The following is a 21827-nucleotide window of genomic DNA, read 5'->3' on the forward strand; positions in this document are numbered from 1 at the left end:
CTTCTGACTATCAAGAAACAGGGGAATGAAAATGGTAAACTCGCTTCAGAGTTCACTCCTTCGACGGAACCTCGCAGGTGCCGATTACTTCACCAAATGGCCAACGCCAGTCTGCAACCGGCGCCCCAAGGCCCCCCATCGACACAGCCTTCACAGGTAAACATCTTTCAACCGCTGGTTCCCGATCACTTTAGTGGCGGCGCCCTTGAAGACGTTGACGACTGGCTTGAGCACTATGAGCGTGTTGCCAAGATTAATCTGTGGCCTCAACAAGAAAAGCTCTCATGCGCCTATTTCTACCTTGATGGTGATGCGAAAATTTGGTATGAGAACAGAGAAGCGAGTCTCTTGGGGCGACTTCCGACAACAGCTCGTCGACACGTTCAGGTGAATCGGCGCGACATGGCAACAATGCTAGGAAATGGAACTGCCAAAGTAGTGTGGCAGGTGGTGCAGAAGCACCATTGAGCTGTAGAACAACCGATGACGCCACCCGAGGGGAACCTCCTAGGAGTGGGAGAAATGGTCGCAAACGTTGCCACAAGAAAGCGGAACGACTAAGGAATATAAAAGGCGGCTTTCGGCCGGGCGAACGAGCCCAGGGTAAATCATCGGCCAATTCAACAACAAGGCCTTTGTGTCGTGCAGCAAAATGCCAGCGGCGAAGCGGTAGGCCATGGCGCAAGTCCACGCGACGGTATGCGCGGTGGAGATTTAGAGCTTTTCATGGAAAAGAGTGTCGACGTGGTCCTAGAAGAAAGACCACAATAGCTAAACACCGCTCGGCTAGACCAAACAGGACACCGTCATTCTTTCCCTTGCATTGCTCGGGTTCCCTCCGCCAGATTGACAAAAGCCCGCAGAAATCGCAAATGAGGCGTAACACTGCCGTTCAGCTTGTAGCACTCACGCGACGTTGCCTCGGGCGCCCTCGAAATCCGCCAAGTCCTCGACCGCCACGAGTGCGATTGAAGTGAGGGACAACTAGTGAACAGGGGAGTGTTCTTAGTAGCATGCTTATGCTTATTTTTGGTTTTGAAGTAATACTCGTTTGTCCTCTCCCAGGCTAGTTTGTTTGGATACAGTTTTCCCTTCTAGATTTTCTAAGGGCATTGTAAGTGTTTTTAGTTGAGTTACAGGGAAATGGCATATGGTTAGGTGCGCGATTGGTGTGCTGACACTCTTTGGATGAGAGTATGATGTCGTGCTAGGGCGTACAGCAATGTGCGTTCTTTAAAAACATGGGCTGACATTAAACTACATCCAGCAAATGAGCGTGTTAGTACACGAGTTGCATTTCCCTTTATTATTTTAGTATGTGCTCAGGGATCAGGTGAAATTCTTTAGCTGAAGCTTTATGTTATGTCGAACGTTGACATTAGAGATGCGTTTTAAAGATTTACACGGTTCGATATCTTGAAAAAATTTACGTTCAGATGAGGGGTTAAGGATACCTAGGTGAGAGAGATATCGCCTATGGTTGGTGCGTGTTGGTGTGCTAGCGTTCTTTGGATGATAGTATGATGTCGTGCTAGAGCGCACAGCAAAGTCATGTGCGTTCTTTAAAAACTTGGGCTGACATGAAACTACATCCAGCAAACAACAAAACGAAGTAAACTTGGTGTTAGCACACCAAGTTTACTTCGTTTTGTTGTTTTTGTGATCACTTAGGGATCATATATGATCACTTGAGCTGAAAGCACTGCGTTCACCAAATTTTGAGATTAGATACCTTTATAGGATTGATAAGACACAGTTTGATCTGTTGTGAGTGAGTTTTCGTTGGCGTCAGGGTGTCCCCCAAGTAGGCACTCATGACTACGTTAAGTGTGCAATTCAGAGAATGAATAATGCTCACAGTTACCTTGAGTTGGGTTCAGGCTGCATTTGTGCGAAAACCATTGTAGATAGTGATGTTTCATTAAAGTTAATGATAGATTAAAAGATGTTAGTTACAACTCAGTAGTGCGGATGGTTGGAGAAAGCTAGTTGTAAAAGAGTGATTCTCGTTAATGGGGCCAAATTTTATTTGCCTTTGTGTGCTTTTCCCACGCGGCAATTTGTTTCATCTTTGGTAAGCATCTCCACATCCATGATTGTTGAAACTTTGGCGGCACCAAATTTTCTCAAAATTTTAGCGTACTGGTTTTCCTTTTTGTGTTGAGAAGCCTGGAGGGTTTTAAGTGGGTCCAATGTGCTTGACTTCAGCATGGTATTGTGTTGTGTGGTTCGCCTTGCTGTTGTCAGTCATTGTGAGCTGGTTTGGGAGTTGGTTTCGAGTTCGCAGCTGGAGAGAGAAAAGCCAGGCCCTCGGCCTCGTCGCCTACCATTCTCTTCGTGCCCAGCGGTTGGGAGCGCTGGCCAGCCGAGATTTTCCGGGCGGCGGAGGAGCTGTTAAGTTTGGCCTGGAAACTCGTCTGAGCAGATGCCTTTGTGCGTGGGCCGATCCACTGGCAGCAGCATGACTGATGGCCTCGTCGACTCGTCGAGTGACAGGAGGGCTGGCGTGGCCGGCGCCGGAGCTGACAAGAGGAGCGGCGCTCCCTTTTGATCCCCAATCACCAAGCCGACCAGCCGACTGCCTATGCTCGTCAGGCATTGTACGTACTAGCCGGAGGACGAGACGTCGTGTCGCCAAGACGCCGTTAACCATTCGAGAGAGGCCAACAAAAACAGCATCTTCCTGGAGGAGACCGACGGCCACCGCAAATCACCCCGCTAATTGAGCGAACAAAATCGGCGGACCCTTTGAAGTATGCTGCCAAGATCGTGGGAACTCTCGAGTAGCGGCATACACACGACGCGGAAGAGCCCTGCTGGCGCCACCACAGTGCAGTGTTCACGTGGACCGTGCATGCTCGCCCCCCTCACCTGTGTGTGCGTGATTGGTGTTCGACTCGGAGAGGAGGAGCCTGACAGGGCATAAAACGACGCGGCAGAGTGCTGGACGTCGCTCTGAACTATGTAGTGTTCAACCACCACGCTCGTGGTTTGGGAAACCACTATCCCTTCTTTTCTGTAAATATGTGTAATTAATGTCATTAAACCATGTTTTTGTTTCTCGCATCCTCCAACGACCTGCTTCCTCCTTCGTCAACCTTAACAACTGGTGGCAGCGGTGGGATGCCATCAGCGAGCGACCTTCCTTCTCATCTCTAACACTAGCTAAAGCGTAATTATATCTTAAGTGATCATCGAGCCGTGAACACGTCACGAAGTAGCAATTTTCGAGAGCCATGTCCTTGCGACGCATAAGGAGCAGACGACGATCTCCCGGAGCGAGCATCGGGCCAATGGGGAGACGAGATAAGGCAACATGGCGGCCCCAGCCAATGAAAGGCCTCGAAACGACCTTCAAACATTTGCTTCTTGTGCACTTGTTTTTAGAGGGGAGGAGCCAGCTGAGGCGGGAAAGTTAAACACGGAGAAATGTTCTTTCCGATGAGCCCAAGAATCGCTGTTTTCTCGCGATTTCCAGAAAAAGTTCCGCTACCTAGGTGGGTGAAATGAATTTTCCGAAGCACTTCAGCGCAGTTTTCAGTGTTGATATTTTAGAATCAGATAGAAAAAGGGTTCTAGTACCTGAAAATGGATTTAAAAAAAAAAACGTTTTGCCATTTTTCGTGATTTCAAAGCCGTGTCACCCCTGAAGTAAACAAAAATGGCGGTACCCACGCTAGCGCAGCAAAAGCAGACGTTTATAAATTTTGAGTATGCATAACACGCATACGAGCACATTTTCCACTGCTAACCTTTGGCGGGAGGGTAAAATTAGGCCCGCACCGTGTTAAGAAAATTCATTAATGCGGGATCCCTGTCCAAAAACACTTCGTTGCGGCGAGATACGTAATACATGGGCTTCTATAAACGTTCCCCGGGGATTCGGAAATATTTCGTTGCCGCGGAGATTTCGTGCTCGCAGGAGTTTATTATTGCGGGTTTCGACTGTATTATATAAATCATCTGGCCTGACACAGTTTCACTTGGGTAGCCAAAGTTTGAAAAGCCCTCCGCTCAACACAATATTATTTGCAAATTATAACGCCTCAATAAATACTTTCAAATTTACATATATCTGGACATTTTTTTCAACACAGTTGATTATGGTCGAAAATTGACCGGGTACACTTGATATGGAATGACCCATTCATACATACATATATATATATATTGCAAGGGAGTTTAATAGTGACGTCAGGTCGTAGGCAGGCAGCCGGTATGGACACAAATGCTCGAGCAGCCCAGCGTCTAGAGCTCGTGCACACGCTCGCGCTTCGCACTCAGAGATAGTCCCACTAGTCAGTGCTTTGCGAATTTTCCACTACAATATATATATACCCAGCACCTCCACCACTTGTGAGGAACCGGTTTATTCGGCCAGGCTCGAGCTAAATCACGCTGGTGATGATATTTTTAGATGAAGATGTACAGGTGATGATGATTACAAAGAGAGAGTCATTCGCTTGTCGCGCTCACAATATATATATATATATATATATATATATATATATGGGGAGCTATATGTACACAAGGTGAATTTCGCAAAACATGAAGTACCATCGCCTGCCTATCTTTTTGACACTTACTAAAACTGCATTTATATTATAAAACACTGTCATAAACAACTATTTTCTGGCTGACGTCATCCACTGGCTTTTATGAATTGTAGATTGACACTGCATGCATTGGCAGCAGACCCACGGCTAGCTAGCACACAGTGACAGCTCACAGCACCGGTGCAAGCAACTAGAGGTTTCACACGTCAGCGCCCTAAAACACAAGACCAAGCAGACCGCATGCCGGTTTATAGTCAATATATTTTCCCAAATCCTAAACCTTGAATACTAAAACTCCAGTGTGAATCGAATCGAACAGCAAACATTATTTGAAAAATATTTGAACATTTGCAAACCCCTAGTTTATTTTGGTACCGTGCTTTATAGTTGTCATATCTGCAGCGTTTATGTGGAGGTATTTTCTTTCGATGCAGTTAGCCAAGACACCTCTGGTTTGAGAGCCAACTAAATCACTCTATGAGAGGTTTGGTACCACTAATTCTAATGAAAGTGACCTGTCCAAAGTAGGCTGTTGGCGCCAATAGAATGCACCAAAAACGAGAATGACAAGCTGCTTCACATAACCGCATGCATGTTCTTTTCTCACGATGATTGGGACGATTAAACGTTCTTTGTGTCATGTTTCTTGTAAAGTGCCCATACAATTGAATCTCATTAATTCGTACACGCTTAATTCTATCTTCTGGTTAATTAGAACTGACGCTGGGGTCCCGTCAGAACTATGTGTATTCCAATAGATAAAAACGCCCTGTAATTCGAAGGCCGAAGCACTTGCGTTGGTTAATTCGAACATACCATGCTCCGAAAATGCTCTCAGCACCACGCCCAATCCCGTGGCGGCCCCTTTGACACCTGAACGCTGCATGCGAAGCAGGAAAAGACGAAAAGGAAAGAAAAGGCTGCGGCAGAATGTTTTCTCTTTCTGAAATGGTGATCTGCGATGAGCCTGTGCCACACTTCTCCCTTTTCTGTCCCTGCCACGTACACCCTTTTCCTTTCAACGCCGCGCGCAAAGGAAAAAAAAAACAAAAAACGCTGTCACGTAGTGTTGGTTCTCTCTCAAATGCCAATCTGCTTCTTTCTGCATGGAGACGCTCCTTCTTTCTCGTCACGTGCTTGCCATGCTGCCACTGCGGTGCAGAGGGTAGCAGCGGAGACGCAGTTGTCGCAGTCGTCTTTAGAGAGTGTGTGGCGCTAGGCATTGCTGCACGCAACTTCTCTTGACAGGAAATGCAGAAGCCATAGTAGAATTGCTCTGCAAGTTGTGTGCAAAATTGATTGACTCACTGCAAGGCGATTGTGTGCAGATGCGCATCACCTATTACTTCAGTTATTGACGGGTGCCCTGTGATTTGTGAATAAATGTAAGTTTTCTGAAACTTCCCCCTCTCTCCTGTGTTAGCTCAATGCACATGGGCCACTGCATGGTGAGCCCTCTGTTCATTTAGCTTTCATTAATTAGAACTTTTTTAAATGCGAACAAAGTTTAGAGCCCCTTCGAGTTCCAATTATCGAGATTCGACAGTACTTGAACGTGAACGCAAAGCAAGTGTTGATATAAGGCACGAAAAAAGACGAAGCAAGTTGTCTTATAATGTTACTTTGTTGGTATTGCTTTTTGTGCAAATAATCACTGTTGCCTTAAGTCTGATAATGACCATTTTGTTTAAACAAAACCTCAAATCAGAAGTACCTAGGCGTTCATGAGCTGCTCAAGGACTGCCAGAACCTCACAAATCAAGAAGACCCCAAAAAGAATCGAGGTGCTAGTCTTTTCACCCTCCTTTTTTTCTTTTAAAGATTATTTTGCTAAGCAAGATACAGCTCTGAAGCTATCTGAATTTTTCTCTTAACAGTTATTCCAAAATGACAGCACCACATCAACAAAAGGTCGTGCATAGCTGTGGAAACCTTCTGAAGCACAATTCTTAGTATATTTTTGTCGACAGCACATCAGAAAAATGCACTAGACTTCTCCATCTAACTTCCTAACAGTATATATTTGTCTGAAAGAGAAATGCCCTCTAACTTGAACCAGTCACTTCATATGTCAAGTTTCCGCTCAATGGCTGGGTAGTGAAACGTAGACAGCACCTTCACCACTGCTCTGGTGTGTGGAGTGCAGGTCTATAACAGTGCAAGCGCACAGTCACCTTGTCGACGCCGGTGACAAAACGCCTTCCCGAGCCGGAGCGATAGAAGTTAGGGTCGATAGCCACAGCACTGACGGGGCGGTCAAATGTCAGCATCTGGTTGTGGTCACTCGTGTACAAGCCATGAATGACAACCTGCATTCACAAGATATTTTTATAGATGCTCCATTCGTTCGGAGCAGAACTTAATTCCAGCAGCATTTTACAAAATGGTTGCCAGAAGGATAAAATGTAAAACCGCCTAGAGATGGCCCCATGTGCTGTATGATTATTGCCAGTGTGCAAGTTTGTACGAAGAGAGGAGAGAAAAGAAAAAAAAGAAAGGCATACTATAACACAAGCAGTCGTGCACCTTTCTATTAGAAAGATCTTTACATAGTGGAAACACAAAGTAATGTACAAAAAGCACCAGCATAAAAGTCAGACATGACTATATTCTCGTATTTACTCGTGAAATGAGTGCACCTTTTTCTATAAAATCAAAGGGAAGTTGGTGGTACATTTATTATGCGGGGCAAATTTCATAAAAAGTTTTTCTAGATGAGCATAAATGCGGTAATGCAAAAAATGTCCTTAGTCTTTTGCAATTGACATACGCATACAGTGTTTGCGAACAGCTTCTTTGTTCCACTTCACTCATCTTCGGTGGTTGATGGCACTATCGGTTGTTGATGGCACAGTGGTTGTTGCCAGCTGTCTCCGTGCTGCCCGCGCATGTCATGAAAGCGTTTCGCGGCTATCTTTACTCACAATTTTTAAACCGCAACAGTGGTATCAGCTGTGATCTAGAAAGGCGTCCAAAAGCGTGCGCTACGACACACTTTGCCAACACCCCGGCAACCTCGTACGACAACCGCTATGACGCCCTTGACATGGTAGCAAGTATTCAACATTCGAGCAAGCTATCACCAAAGCATCAAAACGAATCGTCCACAACAACATTAATGACAGAATACGGCTGCCCCCTCACTGTCCACATGAGAAAGAGAGAACAAAGTTTCTTTATATTCGCTCAATGGCTTCTGGGCAAGTGGGTGGGGTTCTCAGTCCAGAGCTCCACTGGCCTATGCAGTTCACTGGGCTTGGTCCAGCAAAGCCAGCTGGCTTACCCGACCCTTGCTAGAAAACCATCTCCATGAGAAGTTGCTGTAAAAAAAAGTAGCCTATGTCTTGCGTTCCTTGAACTACGCCTGGATAGCAAGCATGAAGAGCGAAACGCAACCAAAGCGAGAATCAGGGGTGCTACCAGATTACGGAATTCGTCACAATCCTTTCTGAGCGACAAGCGACTTTCTTCTGGTTTTCCAGAAAGCTGCGACGCGATGGTGACAAAGGGCCCTTTGCGACAGCCATGAGGACAGCAAATCCTGTCATCATCGCTCGAAAATTACGTGCATACAGTTGGGCCACAGAACACCTATATAGATTGGGCCTTAAAGTTTCGTATTTGCAGGAAGTGACCATCGGTTGGCGTGGGCACTTTCGTGACCTTTGCTCGCTGTGTGCTTACCAGCTGCTATGCCTCAATACTCGCACCATTCGTGCACCTTGATGTGGCGCATAGATAATTAAAAAAGACTGGGGACATGCCGTGCAAGGATAGAAAGAAAAACAATACGGGGCGCAGCAGCGGGGGAAGGTTGAGAGAAAGCGAGCAGAGGTGGCCGAAGGGGGTTGGCATAATAATAAAAAATGGAAGATATCCAACAGGCAAGGTGGTGCCATTTGTCGCTTAGTGGGACTGCAGCGGATGAATTTAGGGGGTGTGTTTATTACGCGGGGAAAAAATGCGAATTTAAATGACTGAAGTTGGGGGTGCGTTTATTATACGAGTGCATTCATTACGCAAGTAAATACAGTATTCAAATACCAAGAACAAAGTATGCCTGTCTGAAGCCCATCATTCTGTGCGCCACAAGCAGTATCTCCACATCATAAAATGTTGAAATTTTACAATTAGTTTACTCATAGCTGTGACAAAGACTTGAAAGCTTACACCTTAGTTGTTCAGTCAAATCCTGTGCTAACATGGTAAGGCCCTTTGCTTTCTCGCTTTCTTCGCTATGTGCACACCAGTGGTCTGCATGATAACCGCTGCAGCAAGAGTGCTTCAATGCGCGAAAGGCTTCACCCCACTACACAACTGGGTGGCAAAAAAGCTTCTTCATGAAAAAAAAAAAGAAGCAAATAAAATGCGTGCTTCATGAGCCACCCATTTTTTTACACAATTTGTAAATTTGACAGCAGAAGAAAAGAAATTTAGTGCTTTTGACAAGACATGAAACGATATTTAATGTAGCGTTACACAAGAATGAGAAGGGAGGAGGACACAACACATCCCTTGTCATCCCTCTGTTAATAAATGTGACTTTCAGACAGCAGAGATGCTTCAGCTGGCCATAACCTACCCAACGCAAAGGAAAAACCTTAGGCAAGTAGGTATGTGCCACAGGGCAAGCCCCACTATTAAGTACAGCAGGTGCAAGCATTCAATGAAAACACGTGAAAGAGACAAAAATAGAACTAAAATAAAAATAAAGTGAAACAGTCTATGGGAAGCTGCCATAATAGTATCTTTTATAACACACCTTGCCATCTCGTGAACAGCTGGCCAAGTGATCACCCTGTTCGTCAATGCTCAGCTGGAGCACAGAGTCCTTGTGCTGTACAAAAGAAAGAAGATGACAGAAACAAGTGCTAGGTTGACAAAGACAGGAGTCTCGACATTAGTGCCATTAAATACTGCTACTCAAAATTTTTAGCGATTTCTTTGAGCTCCGTCAATATCACACTTGCTTTTGCACAGAACTAAATGTGCTGATAGTAGAATTAGTGGAACACACACAAAACTAAGCTGACATAAGGATTACGCTATATGACATGACTTGACTGCAGTGCCATAACAAATTTCAAAAGCTGATGAAAGTGGCAGATTTGTTTTTAAGGAGAGACGAGAGTCGAAAAACACTATTTTCCAAAATTACATACTTTTCGTTTTCATTTGCTTCTGAAAGTATAGTCTCTCTACTTTCACGAAAAAAAAGCCTAAATTAAACACGGAGTAGGGTAAAATCGCTTTTGAAGAGCACAAAGTGGCTACTAAAAAGTAAAAGGAGCTCAGTGTTCCCTGGAAACCTGGAAACTGTCACCTGGCTACTTGCCTTTGCATTTCACATGAGCAGTTCCCCAAAGCCACATGCTCAAAATAACAATGATTGCCAAGCTCTCAAAATAGAAGAAATAGATATCTTTTCAGCACATAGCACATATACCTTTAAAATTCTTTTTTTCTTTTTTTCAGAATCCACTTCTGGGCAAATTCTAGAGTTTAAACATCATCTCTTTGGTATTTCTCATGGCCCAAATGAGATGAAATTTTGCCCACATACTCATTAACATGTGAAGGGTGCAAATATATCCTTTAAATCTTGATATTGCCTGTATAATTACTGTGAACCTAGGGTGAATAATCGGGGCTGATGATTCTAAGCATTCTTACATAATTGTTATGTATATTAAAATGTCTTGCATGCACTTTCTTGACAGTTATTTGCATTCCACAGTCAATGTAGAGCAATATGAGCAATGGCTGAGAACAATAAACTTTTTGCGGCATAAAAAGTTTCTCCAGAACTTTTTATGCCTTATGGTTGGTGGTGCAGTTTTAGTTTTATGCCATGACATTAAACATTGTCATGGCATAAAACTAAAACTGCGCCACCAACCATAAAACAAATTATGTTTTTGAAATCAGCATAAAAGCCTATATATACAGCAAAAGTTTCATTGCCCTAGGCTACAGATTAACACAACTATATATATATATTTTTTTTTTCTATCGCATCTCCCCTTAAAACCAACCTAGCCCTTTTTTTTGAGCAAAATGTTACAGCAGGAATGATTAGCTGAAACTGACAAAAAGTTTGCAAAATGCATTGAGTATTGCTTATTTGTGAAAATTACGAAGTAATGCAACACTGTCATGACGAGTTAAGTAAAGGAGGGGATTGCATGGAAACACTAGTGAGAGGCACACTCATATTTTCTACTTATACACAGTAAAATTTGCAGTAAATAAACAGTATTTATGTAAATAGAACAAATGCCACCAACACCCAGAATAAAAGAAAACAAGAAAAGAAAGTAGTAGTGCTGCATACTGTGTCACAAAATTTGAAGGTTCACCACAAGCAAAGGGTTGATGTCGTGCTCACAGCCCCTTGCAAACTGGCTAAGCTGTGCTACACGGCTAACAATTGTGGGAAAGAGAAAGTGAACAAGAAATGTTGCACAAAAAAACATAGCGTGCATTTTGTTTCGTGTACTGATGATGTGGCGTACACAATTCCATTCAACTCCACAAAAGTGTACATTAGACCATCTGGCCGATGTCTAAATGACAGACACACAGAGATTACATTGCCATTGAAGGCAGGTGGCACGCACCTATCTCTGCCCTGCAAAGAATTCGGGTGCAATCCACAATTCACGAGCACTAATGTTCTTTGAAAATCAAAACACACACTTGCCAGGACAGAAGCTGGATAGATAAATGCAAGCTCAACCACATGCATCAGTGTTCTTTCGGTAGCCTCCACTGATAAAGAAATGGCTTTCTTAAATAGTTAAAAGTTGACACATATTGATTTGGATAACGTCTTTGCTGTGTTAAAAAGACTGAACATGCACAATTCTGTGCTCTCGTGTGAGAAAAATGTCTCATAAACTGCAGTTGTAAGTTTTGCCCTGTGAAGTTCTTTCCTGCGCTCATACATATGTTGCACCAACTGGTGCAGCATAGGTCCAAAAATGAGAGTTTTCTTCAAAATTACCGATTTTTTATCTTCCCCTGTTTTGATAAAACTAGTACCTCTACTGTTCTGGAAAAAAAAAAGACATGTCGAGACTTAACTGCAAATGCTTCAAAATTGCGTCTAAAGAGCACAAGATGCCTGTTAAGAGGCCCAAAGTGTGCCATCTTCGAGCACCTTGCCAATGATAATGCGCGGCCGCTCGCCATTGTCGATCGCATAAGGTGAAGAGCCGAGCCTCACTCTTCAAACGACAACAGTTTCCCTCGCTGATGCAGCACAAGAAATAACAAAAAGAAGCATGCTTTTGTGCATTTTTCGAGCGCCGCGACTGGCTTATCACGTGGTACAAATCGGAGACCGCCATTGGCCACTGCGCGCCTGTATGAGCTGTAGAGCCTACTTGCGGGGTCCATGTCTTGTTCAGCAGCGCAGCTAAACAATGCTTTTCTCATGTACTTATTTCCGTTATAAATAAAAAAAGCCATTGCTCGCACGTGAAAGCCGTTGTGACGGCACGCTCTGAAGGAATAGGCTACGAGCAGCTGGTTCGATTTGCGGCAGTTGTTGGCTTGCAAAATCCAATTAATCAAAAGTCACCCACAGCCATCAGCCGGAAAGTTCGTGGTGCGGCAATGAATGACATCAGCGCCAATCTTGCCAGGTCGAAGGAGCTCACAGTGAGAGAACTTAGCGGGGACGACATTGCCATTATGTACGATGATATGTGGCACAAACGTAGCCGCAAAACGGCATCGGCACTGTAGTGTCCCTTGACACTGGACTTAGTTTATATTTCGCAGTCCTGTCGAACTTCTTTCAAGCTTGCCGTCGGCACAAAGCTCTGCCAGGTGGAGCAGAAGAAGTATGGCAAGCGTTTCATGGCTCTGTCCGTGAGCGAAATGTCTGTGAGGAGTCGGCTTGAAAAAGCCAAGAGGGACAAACTCATGGTGCTGGAGTATTTTAGGCGCAGTGGTCACTACAAGGATTTTTCTTTTTGGTGAGAAAATTTCATCACATTTAGCGACATCTTCCGCAAATAAAAACTCAATTTTTACTTTAAAACTCGTTTTTCTAACAACACAAGTTTTGCCATTTTTTTCTATGTGCCCCTCCTTTTTCGGGCACTTCTAGGGCTCGGATCTGCGTGAAATCTGGCCCAAATGTTTTCCAAAATATGACAAATTCAAATTTCAACACTATATTATATAATAAAAAATTGTATGTAAATATTTACTACGATAGGTGAAATATGAACTTTTTACGTCTATTATTTTTCACGCTTATTACATATTTTGTATACACTTCCTTAGTTATTTGTATTCTACACTTTATTTGAAACATCGTGAATTATGAATGGTAACAAATTATGGACGTTTATAGATGAAATAAGAAGGGGCAAAATGATTAACGTTTTCACTTTGTCATGTCTCGGAGCTAAAAGTATGCAACTTGAAAGAAAACTAAATTATATATTTGAAATCGGCAAGAGAGTTCCATAAACAGCTCAAGTTTCATTGCTTTAGGGTGAATATTTAAAAATAAGTGTCTTCGAGTAGTACATCTCCCCTTAAAGCTGCAAAAAAATTCAAGATAAAATGATGACCATTTGTAATGTTAGACATAGTAAACAACACGTGCCATGTAATGTGGTAGTAGTGCAGCATAGACGTAGATCACAAATATCTGCACTGTAAGCAGTACCACACTATAAACAAAATAACCTTTTTCAAAAGCCGCTGTTGCGCAGAACGTGCTAGGCATGCAGCTTTACGTGTCTATGAATTGAGGCATGTAATACAAGGTGCTCACAACCACTTGAATTTCCGAATGTACAAAAATGAATGTTTAAAGACCCACGTTGGCAACAAAAAAAAATGTGGAAAAACAGCATTACAGACATGTGTCGACATTTAAGACCGCCTAGATTATGCGCATTCGATTATGCGCCTAGATTATGAGCATAATCTAGGATTATGCGCCGAATCGTGATCAAAATTTAGCGCTGAACGATACCATTTGTTCGACTTCACAAGCGCACCCGATTTCAAGATGTTTCGACTGAATTCTGAACCACCCAATTTCAAGATCTTGCAACTGTATTCTGAACCCATATTTGAGTGTTACATGTACACCACAAAGAGTTTTGTTGATTCCTTCCCAAAACAATTTTTTTTCGCACCATGCCACAAGTGTCAGTAGTGGTCGGCCACGACCACAAGTGACAAGGAACCAACATTGATTAAGCCTAGCCTGCGGTTCAGCATGTTGCAGTGCCACAAATGAGAGCTCAACAAAGCGCGCGCCTCGAAATTCTAACCACTTCGTGAAATCGAGGCCCCAAGCAGATAAGCTGGCACAAAGAAGAAATAAGCATCAACGGATGCTGCATGCGCTTTTCCTCTCCCCCTTGAAGGCGCTGCCGCCTCGCTGACAAACCTCCTCAGATCTAACACCCAGTGAACTCCAGAAACATTCCGAAGAAAACGGGCGTGGTGTTGCAAATCTGCGTTACGTTACGAGAGAAGTCCCACCCTTTCCACAGCATTGGCAGTGCAACGCGCCGACGAAATGCCTAGAAATTTCGAGGCCCGGCAGCTAGTGCATATAAGTTAACAGCGGAGAAAGTCGCAGGGGAAGATGAAGAAGTTTTCCGCCTGCCGATGAATGTCCTACAAGCAGGAAAAAGTGTGTGTTAACCACCCTTGGGCGAAGACATATTACCTGCGAAGAAGTTTCGCTATAGAAGTGCGGTCAGTTGACGACTAGAGAGTTTCCTGAAAAAGAAACCTTGGAATCAGCGGCTCAACAAGCGGCCCCGGAAATTAAAGGGCCACTCACCAGGCCCCATACCAAATTTTAGTTAGACAGTGGAAGTTGTTGGGTGTGCGATGAGAAACATTTTGCCACAAACGTTTTTTGAATCGGTTCATCACGAGCGGAGAAAACGGGTTTTTTGAAGCCGCACGAAACGAGAATGAGAAGAGGCAAGCTCGAAATCCTTGCCGCTCCTCCGCGTAGCCTTCGCAAGCCATATCTCTTCCCCAACCTCTCCTGCATCCGACCAAGATATGACGTGCGCATGACGTGCCCAAAAAAGTCCAACCCCCGAGCACGCGAGCGGCATTGCTTTGTTGAACAGCGTAACTTTGTGGTCTTCTACCTGTTTCTACGGGATCGTTTGGAAACGCTGGCTTAGACGTGATAGAATAGATAAGCACTATGAGTGCGCAAACACGTAGGAGCGTTCCACGGCGGTCGTCTGCTCCATGCGCTGACCGCGGGGACACATGCAAAACGCCGACACATTAGCCCCACGTCTTGTTGTGATTCACGGGAGAAAAATGGAAAAAAGACGCTCACATTCGCTTATTGCGTCTCATTATTTATCTAGAGTTTTATTGGTCTTTTCAAGCAACAAATTACATTAACTACGCATGCCGTGTTAAATAGTTTTCGCCATATCACGTGCCAGTGTCTGCCACATCAGAGCAGAGTCATCTACGTAGAGGAACAACATCACTGAATTGCCGTGTACGTAGGGCCATTCATACTCGCACGCCATGCCCTCATTCTCTAGGCGCGCGCCGGCGGAGGGCAGGGGGAGAAGCGTTCATCTTGAAATTAGACCCATTTCCCCAGCGCCTAGCATTACAAATTTTGGCAAACGTCAACATGAACGCCTCGTCTACGCATTGTGCCTGTCAGCTCAAAATTATCAAACCTGGTGAGTGGCCCTTTAAGTGAGCGTTTACTTGAAGAGAAGCATTCAAGGTTTGTTCCAAGAACTTCAATTGAATACAATTGACGAACATTTTGTTGATGTTTGGTGCTTTGTGGCGCCTGGGTCATTCGATAGCCAAAGAGTGCCAGTCATGGGACTAGAGATGTGGAGAATGATTGTGATTAGCCACTGTATAAGGGCCTTAAAATTCCTCGCACTAAGGCAGGTAAAAACATCGAAGTAATAAAATCATGACCATGTCATGAAATGTGTGTAGCGTCAATGGATGACAAAAGTTTGTGATAATAAAAGCCATAGTGGACATGTATGGCATTAGCACAAGGGCCTCGATCGTTCACATCATTGCGTCCAAGGGCCATGAGATAAGTGCTTTGTTCAGTGTAGCCACCGCAGCAGAGACCTCTCTGGAGAAGTCGTGCTATGGAATGCCCGAGTATATCACATGAAAGGTACGGAGTTCTCTCAAAAAGGCTAACAACCATTTATGAGTGAAAAGTGGTTCTCTACAGACAAACATTGCAGGATGAAGCCGTATCTGTTGTCGATGGGGTAATGGAAAGTGTTGTATTCTCAGCGTGTCCAAATGTTTACACTGGACTAAAACATAAAGTACAGTGAGTGCTTCTCCACGTCTATCACACAAAGGTGGATCGCCACCAGACAAAAGAAATGAATGCGTAGTATATGTATGTCCTGTTCTTAAACTTTTAAGTACTACTTCTGTGTGGCATGACATTGATACTGGTGGCTAATCACCAAGTTGTGGCTTGATGACATACAGTTTATTACCTGTGTGTGTCCAATGGGCTCTGCAAACAACGCCTGAGCTCTCATTTTATTAAGTGTTTCATTTAAAGTCCAGTGCAAGAATTGGTATAAATGTATTGGTAGCAGTTTCGTTGGCGGATCTAGCTAGCTGGTCTACAAGATTGTTGCCTTGTATTTCGCGGTGTCCTGGCACCTAGCAGGCTACAACATGCTGTTGTAGATTCTGTGTATATTATTGCCTTCTGTAGTTTTATTTGTTTAATGTGTTTAACGGCCGCAAGTATCGCATAAGCTACGCCATGACAATACTTACATCAGAGTGCAGAACGCCAGCTTCCAAAAAAAAGGGTCGACGGCTGCGTATCAGACAAAAGTGTTGGACTTTAAGGCATCCGTAAAGAACTCAGGACGTGTATTTATGTTGTAGTTCTAAGAAATATGTCTGAATATGTGCTAATGGCGCGTGCTCCGTAACCTTTAAAAATGACGTCGCTGTCTATCGTCTGTCACTGCCACGGTGGCAGGCATACTGCGGGAGCCATCAAACGGTGTTCAAGTGGCACACCTATTGATTGATTGATATGTGAGGTTTAACGTCCCAAAACCACCATATGATTATGAGAGACGCCGTAGTGGAGGGCTCCGAAAATTTCGACCACCTGGGGTTCTTTAACATGCACCCAAATCTGAGCACACGGGCCTACACAAGTGGCACACCCGTTTCCATCGCTAGGCCACTCATATGGAGTGAGTAGGGCTTTCTCATAGAAAGCCACCGAACTTGAGATGTCTTTAATAGTGTAATCTGAAGAGTGTTCCTTGTCTGCGTTCACTTTAAGATAATATTTAAGACATGTAACATCGCTGTAGGTGAACCGACCATTCGTTCGATTCCACGTACAGGCTTTCCACGGGGCTAGTGCAAAAAGTGCTCGTAGAGAGGTGGATGTCTAGATGATGAACAGGATCAAGCATTTTAAGGGCAGTAGCTGCCGCAGACTGATATGTTATTGACCCATAGTCAAGGCAAGCACGTATGAGATACAAATTCATCAGACACTTCTTCTAACTTCCCCTGTAGTGCGTGACAACACTTTTAGGTGGCTTTCATGCACTTGTTTTTTAGATAGTACTTGATGTGTGGTATGAAGATTAGCTTGGTGTCCAAGATTAGGTCTAAGAATTTGAGTTTAGTATTAACAGAAAGACGTTGCCCATGCAGTTGAATATAGGGTTCGGAATCAATGCGTCTCTTCCTGGAGAACAAGACACACTTGCTTTCCTGTGCATTTAGTCAGAACCCGTTTTCTTATGCCTAATTGGAGACTTTGTTGAAACCAAGCTGAACCTGCCACTCACACATGACCAGATTGCAAAACTTAAAACCAAGCTGGATGTTGTCGACATGTATGCAGTAAAACATAACTCGAGAGATGGACAAGCGCAAAGAATTCATTTTGATAATAAAAAGTGTGCAGCTAAGTACACCACCTTACAGCACTCCTGTTTTTTGGACAAACGTTTGGGAAAGAACGCTGCCCACTCGGACACAGAATGTCCGGTTTGAAAAGTAACTTTCAATTATGGTAAACATTCTGCCCCGCACGCCAAGGCGGGACAAGTCTCTTAATATTCCAATGCACCATGTTGTATCATAAGCCTTTTCGATATCGAGGAACACGGAGAGAAAGTATTGCTTGTGGATGAAAGCATTTCTGATCTGTGCCTTGATACGAACAAGGTGGTCCGTGGTGGATCTACCCTCTCGAAACCCGCACTGAAATGGGTCGAGCAAATTGTTTGTTTCAAGGAAATGTACAAGTCAGCAGTTTATCATTTTTTCAAAAAGTTTGCACAAGCAGCTTGTGAGAGCAATCGGCCTATATCTCGAAACTGCAGAACGATCCTAGCCCCTTTTCAAAATGCAAATAATAATAGCCTCTTTCCAGGAAATAGGGATAGCGCCAGAAAACCAAGTAGCATTGTACAAGCCAAGTAAGGTCTTTTGCATTTCGATTGGTAGGTTTTTCAACATTTCGTACACCACTCGATCAGAACCTAGGGCAGAATTACTGCAGTAGTTTAGTGATGTTTATAGCTCAGCTAAGTTGAAAGGTTGGTTGTATGCCTCGTATTTTGTACTCTTGTGTTCTAAATCCTGCTTTTCTATTCTTGCTTTATATATATGGAAAGCTTCAGTACAGTTTCAAGAGCTGGACACCCGTTCAGAGTGTGCGCCGAGGAAGTTCGCCTGATCTTCCAAGCTATCACCCTGCCTGTTTACGAGTAAGAGCAAGCGTAATTGTCTTCCTGCTACCCTACCAACCATGTTCTAGACTTTAGCCTCCTGTGTATACGAATTGATCCCTGTTAAAAACTTGTGCCACCTTTCCTTTCTGGCCAATACCGACCCGTTCCCCTGCCTTGAAATTTTATTTTCTTGAAGCTGTCAAGGTTTTCCGCTGTCGGTGAGTTCCGCAGCAACCTCCATGCCATGTTATGCTTCTTTCGAGCATTTCGACATTCAGTGTTTCACCATGGGACACGTCGCTTGCCGGGCAGTTCAAATGTTTGCGGGATGCTATTGGCTGCTGCATCAGTAAGAAAAGCTGTGAAGTACTGCACGGCTTCATCTATGGTTAACCCATATATGTCAGCCCAACCTAAATGAGTAATGCTGCAAAACTATTCCCAGTTGGCTTTGTTTATCAGCCATTTGGAAACATGTCGAGGACTTTCATATGGTGTTGGTGTACTCAAAACTAACGAAAAATGGTCACTTCCATGGGTATATTTATGACTTTCCTTTCCAGTAGGGGTAGAAGTGAAGGCGGTAAGATACTGAGGTCTATAGACAAGTATGTTTTTGTTGGTGATGTTATCGTACGTTGCTGTTTTCCTATTTCACAGACAGGCACCGAAAGAGAAGGGAAACTGCTCAATGAGACGACCATGTGCATCCCAGAGAGAATCACCCCACAGAACGCTATGTGCGTTCAGGTCCCCAAGGACCAGGTAAGGTTGAGGTAGTTCATCTATTAGAGACTGGAATTCACGCCTTTCAAGACGGTGGTGTGGAGGTATATACAAAGAGCAGACGGTGATGAGTTTGTTTAAAACTGTTCGAACAGCCACCGCCTCGAGGGAAGTTTGAAGGGGTAATTGCGTACAAGCTATCCCTTGACTAACTATAACAGCTACACCACCAGCTACAAGATTACGTAGTTACGTAGAAAGTTTGTGTGTGTTTGTTTAAAGTGTGTCTCTTGTACACACAGCACTCTTGAATTGTGTCTATGGAGAAGTTCTTGTAGGTCATCGAGGTTTCGAAAAGAGCCTCGGATGTTCCACTGTACTATTTCTGTCTGCATATTAAGAAGAGATGCTGCTGTGCGTACTGAGAGTATCCTGTCTTGAAGGGAACTTGTTGATTCAGGTGGCAGGACTGTCATCTGGCCCCGTTACTGGCTTTTTATTTCTCTTGGCGTGCTCCAAGGAGTCAACGCCGCTCTTTCGGCACCAAGGGTACCGTTGTATCCATTGCCTCCTCGGAGACACTGGTTGCCTCCTCGGAGCTGGTGGTTCGGATTTGAGGCCTCGCCGGGTGAGGTGAGGCCTTGAGACCAGAAGACCCTGGAGTCTCCGGTCTTGATTCACTATAAGGCGGAGTAGACTGAATTACTGCCTCCTTCAGGCGCCACAGCGGACGGCTCGTTCTGCGCAGGTTGAAGGAGTGGCGAGGGCTGGTGCGGGGGTGCCCCCTGATGTGCCGCATAACCATATGTGGGGCCATAAAATGGCGAGACTCTTCTTCTTGCTTCTTTGAATGAGATGTTTTCTTTTACCTTCAATGTGATGATCTCTTTCTTTTTTCCAAAATGAACAGGACCGTGAGTAGGCAACATGATTTCCGCCACAGTTCACACAGTGTGTCGGTTCTTTGCAGTTGTCGTAATTGTGGCCAGAGACTCTACCTTGTGCACAAGTTTGGTGACCATGACAACTTTGTGAGCCGTGGCCATATCTCTGGCATTTGAAACAATAATAGGGATTAGGTATATATGGCCTGATCGAAGTCTTCATGCACCCAGCTTGAATAGTTTCAGGCAGATGACTGGAAGCGAACGTGAGTATTAGGTGTTTTGTTGGTGTTTGCTTGTTGTCTCTTCTGATAATAATCCTTTGTACATTGGTCACATTCTGACTCTTCCACCCCAACAGAAGTTCCGCTTCGGTCAGGCCAAGCAAATCAGCATCAGATACCACTCCACAAGTACAGTTCATTGATCTGTGAATTGTTACAGTGATCGGAGGGTCACCAAAAGTTGAAAGACTGTGCAGCTTCTCAAACTGTTCTTTCTCTCGAACTTCGAGAAGGAGATCTCCGCTGGCCATTTTGGTAACTTTGTACCTGGCCCTAAGAGTTTCTGTAAGACACCTAGCTACTACGAAGGGGGATACTGCTCTGGCTTGCTTGCCACTTTTCTCACTGTGTATGACATGAAAATGGGGGAAGTTTTCCTTTTATCAGTTGAAAATACCAAAAGTCTTTGGTGCAAACGCACTTTAAGGTGGATCACTTAACAAAGAAAAAGCTCTATGCAGGCCTGTTTAAATTTTTTCAGAAGCGTTGGCAGCCACCAACCACAGAGCCCAACGAAAGGACGCTACAAGTTTGCGGATGCTGAAACCTGCAAACGCCAGCCATTAAACGCTACTATAACCCAATGCTCCTAGACCAAGGTAGGCTTTTTGCACAGGTTTAACCATAGTCGCCAGGAAGTTTGGAAGTAAACGGAAGAGAGCAGAAGACAGGACCGATAAAAAGTGAGAAATACACACGAGTAGTATGTAGGGAGAAAGAGAGATAGGAAAAGGCGACGGCCAATTTCCTCTGGGTGAGTCAGCCAAGAGGTGCCATCTGCGTGAAGCCAGGGTCAAAGGGGTGTGTTGTCTCTGCTGGGAGGCCTGAAAGGTCCAATCACCCAGCATTGGCTCAACCCCTAGAATCCCCTTTTCCCTGGACACGGCTAAGTCACGCACAGCGAAGCCTAGGAGGAAGTTGAAACCCCCCCCTTAGCTCGGGCCCGTGATGTTGCCACACACCAAATGCCTGCTTGCACAGGCGCCTCAGCGGGTCGACGAACATTTTAGCCTACAAGTGTTTAGAGTTAATTATAGCATAAGATTGCATTGTGGCGCGTGTTCTTGTTTGTGTCCATTCTTTTGAGTGTATTTTGTAGTGTTGTGTAGCCCATTGTTTGAGCACCTTGTGATTGGTGACGTATTGTATTGGATTATTTCCGAGTGTGCCCATTTATGTGTTGTCGACTCTGCATCATCTGAGAATATATTTTTGTTATCAACTCTCGACTCTGCCTCGTTTGTGAAACCACTCTTTATCTTGATACCAGCCGATACTCTCTCCCCCATGCAGTGACAAAATTTTGAAAGCAAGATAAGATTGGATAGATTTGTGTGGACCCACAGACACATAATCTACGAAATATCAATGAATAGTACAGCATCGAATGTACTTGATTATAATTTTAAATTGCATGTCGCCCGACTGCACGCTCTATATGTATTCGTTTTTCGGGTAAACATATAACTGCCCCCTGCATCACGAGTTTTGTGTTGGCTGCCACAGTCTTTGCGAATGCTCTCTCCTCGAGGACCATTTCACAGAAACAGGCAGAAGACTTGTATGGGAATACAAAGGCTGATGTCTGTGCTTTAGCAGTGCTTTTTGGGAAGGTCACGCATATTTACA

General features: G+C 44.3%; 1 protein-coding gene across 6 annotated transcripts in view; it reads right to left on the reverse strand.

Annotated features, from left to right (window-relative positions):
• The window catches only part of lt (vacuolar protein sorting-associated protein light), a 635043-nt gene that overhangs the window by 492836 nt on the left and 120380 nt on the right, over positions 1-21827 (reverse strand). For all 6 annotated transcript variants that reach the window (XM_075896022.1, XM_075896056.1, XM_075895809.1 and 3 more), the window contains 2 exons: positions 9319-9393; positions 6731-6865 (listed from right to left, as the gene is read on the reverse strand). In XM_075896022.1, coding sequence (XP_075752137.1) covers positions 6731-6865; positions 9319-9393 — 210 coding nt within the window. The remainder of the gene's footprint in view (positions 1-6730; positions 6866-9318; positions 9394-21827) is intronic.

Source organism: Rhipicephalus microplus, chromosome 1 (genome assembly GCF_043290135.1).
Source record: "Rhipicephalus microplus isolate Deutch F79 chromosome 1, USDA_Rmic, whole genome shotgun sequence".
Lineage (NCBI taxonomy): Eukaryota > Metazoa > Arthropoda > Arachnida > Ixodida > Ixodidae > Rhipicephalus > Rhipicephalus microplus.